The 1,824-nt window shown below is 44.5% G+C and overlaps 1 protein-coding gene across 1 annotated transcript; it reads left to right on the forward strand.

The window, feature by feature from the left end:
* Window positions 1–692: 692 nt before the first annotated feature.
* LOC107302111 (gastrula zinc finger protein XlCGF17.1-like) lies at window positions 693–1,797 on the forward strand (the record flags this gene model as incomplete). Its single annotated transcript, XM_029287182.1, has 2 exons — window positions 693–967; window positions 1,052–1,797. Coding segments are annotated over exons 1-2 (1,017 nt in total), but the record flags the coding sequence as incomplete, so codon positions are not given.
* Window positions 1,798–1,824: the final 27 nt, after the last annotated feature.

Below are 1,824 nucleotides of genomic sequence, written 5' to 3' on the forward strand. Positions count from 1 at the left end.
TTAAAAACCCTCAAGATGATTTAATGACTGTAAGCAAGAGTGTGGGATTGCGCTTGGTGAGTGAAGTGGCCGTGTGACCCTCACATAACTCCTACTTCCCTGGACACAGCGAGATTCCTGTCCAGATTTTGGTCATAAGTTGAGGACTACCTAAAGTTTCAGAGATTCTTTTTCACCTCGTCATAGGACGAGAACCAAGGAGGAAAAAATTGAGTCAGTGAACAGCAGGAGAGTTTGCCTCCGAGGGATCTGGGGTGACGGAATCCATGGAGGTTTTGTCTCAGGTGTACTGTGGACCTCTGCCCTGGTCAGAGGGTGGACTGGAAGACCTTCATGGTCCCTTCCAAGGCTAAGATTTTGTGATTCTCTACCATTCTCAAAAGGAAACATTATTCTCCTCTTCTTTCTTTTTCCACCAGCAGGAAAACCAAAGATTCACCTGCAAGTCACCTTTCAAGAGATAGTAGAAATTCAGCCCAAGGCAGCCAGTGCCAGAAAGCATGGAGCCTGGGAAACTCTTGGATCCCCTGTGAGACAGAAGCAGCCACAAAAGAAAACCACAAAAGAACCCGTGAATGCTCAGAGTGTGGAAAATCCTTTGCTTGCCGGTCCCTCCTTTTGACCCACAGGAAGGTCCATGTGGGAAGTGGATCCAGTGAAGGATTGGAGGCTGAGAAATCCTTCTCTGGAAAAGACATGAAAAATTTCAGAAGCCCCCCCAGACTAAAGCCCTATAAATGTGAGGAATGTGACCTATGCTTTGGTCAAAGGTCACACCTTGTTAGACATCAGAAAATCCACACTGGAGAGAAACCTTATCAGTGTCTGGAATGTGGGAATTTTTTCAGTGAAAGAGGCAGTCTCAGAAACCATGAGAGGCTTCACACAGGGGAGAAACCTTACAAGTGCTGGGAATGTGGGAGGAGCTTTTCTTGGAAGGCAAGTCTTTGGGCCCATGAGAAGGTTCATGCAGGAATAAAAACTTACAAATGCTTTGAGTGTGGAAAATGTTTCAACCGGAGTTCAACTCTTTGGAATCATGCGAAAACACACAGAGGGGAGAAAAACGAAAAGTGCCTCGAATGTGGGAAATGTTTTATCTCAAAATCAATCCTAGTGCAACATCAGAGACGTCACACCAGAGAGAGACCCTATGAATGCCCAGAATGTGAGAGACGATTTATGTTTCCTTCTCTACTTCAGAGGCACCAGAAGGGGCACAAACGGGAGAAATCCTATCCATGTAGGGAGTGTGGGAAAGGTTTTCTTACACAAACAGAGCTTCAGCTTCACGAAAGAATCCACACAGGGGAAAAACCATACAAATGTGAGGAGTGTGGGAAATGCTTTTCCCCAAAACAAAGCCTTGGAAGGCATCAGAGGCTCCACACAGGAGAGAAGCCATATCAATGCTTCGAATGTGGAAAATGTTTTGCTCAACAGGGACACCTTTGGAGACATCATAAAACTCACACAGGGGAGAAATTATACAGATGCCTAGAATGTGGAAAATGTTTTGCTGAACAGGGAAACCTTTGGACACATCATAAAACCCACACAGGGGAGAAGCCATATCAATGCTTCGAATGTGGAAAATGTTTTGCTCAACAGGGAAACCTTTGGAGACATCATAAAACCCACACAGGGGAGAAATTATACAGATGCCTAGAATGTGGAAAATGTTTTGCTCAACAGATAAACCTTTGGAGACATCATAAAACCCACACAGGGGAGAAACCACATCAATGTATCGAATGTGGACAATTTTATTCTACCACATCAGATCTTAGAAGTCATGTAAAAACTCACACAGGGGAAAGAAAT

The sequence above is a fragment of the Protobothrops mucrosquamatus genome, unplaced genomic scaffold (genome assembly GCF_001527695.2).
Source record: "Protobothrops mucrosquamatus isolate PMUCROS unplaced genomic scaffold, P.Mucros_1.0 scaffold27179, whole genome shotgun sequence".
In the NCBI taxonomy this organism is placed as follows: domain Eukaryota; kingdom Metazoa; phylum Chordata; class Lepidosauria; order Squamata; family Viperidae; genus Protobothrops; species Protobothrops mucrosquamatus.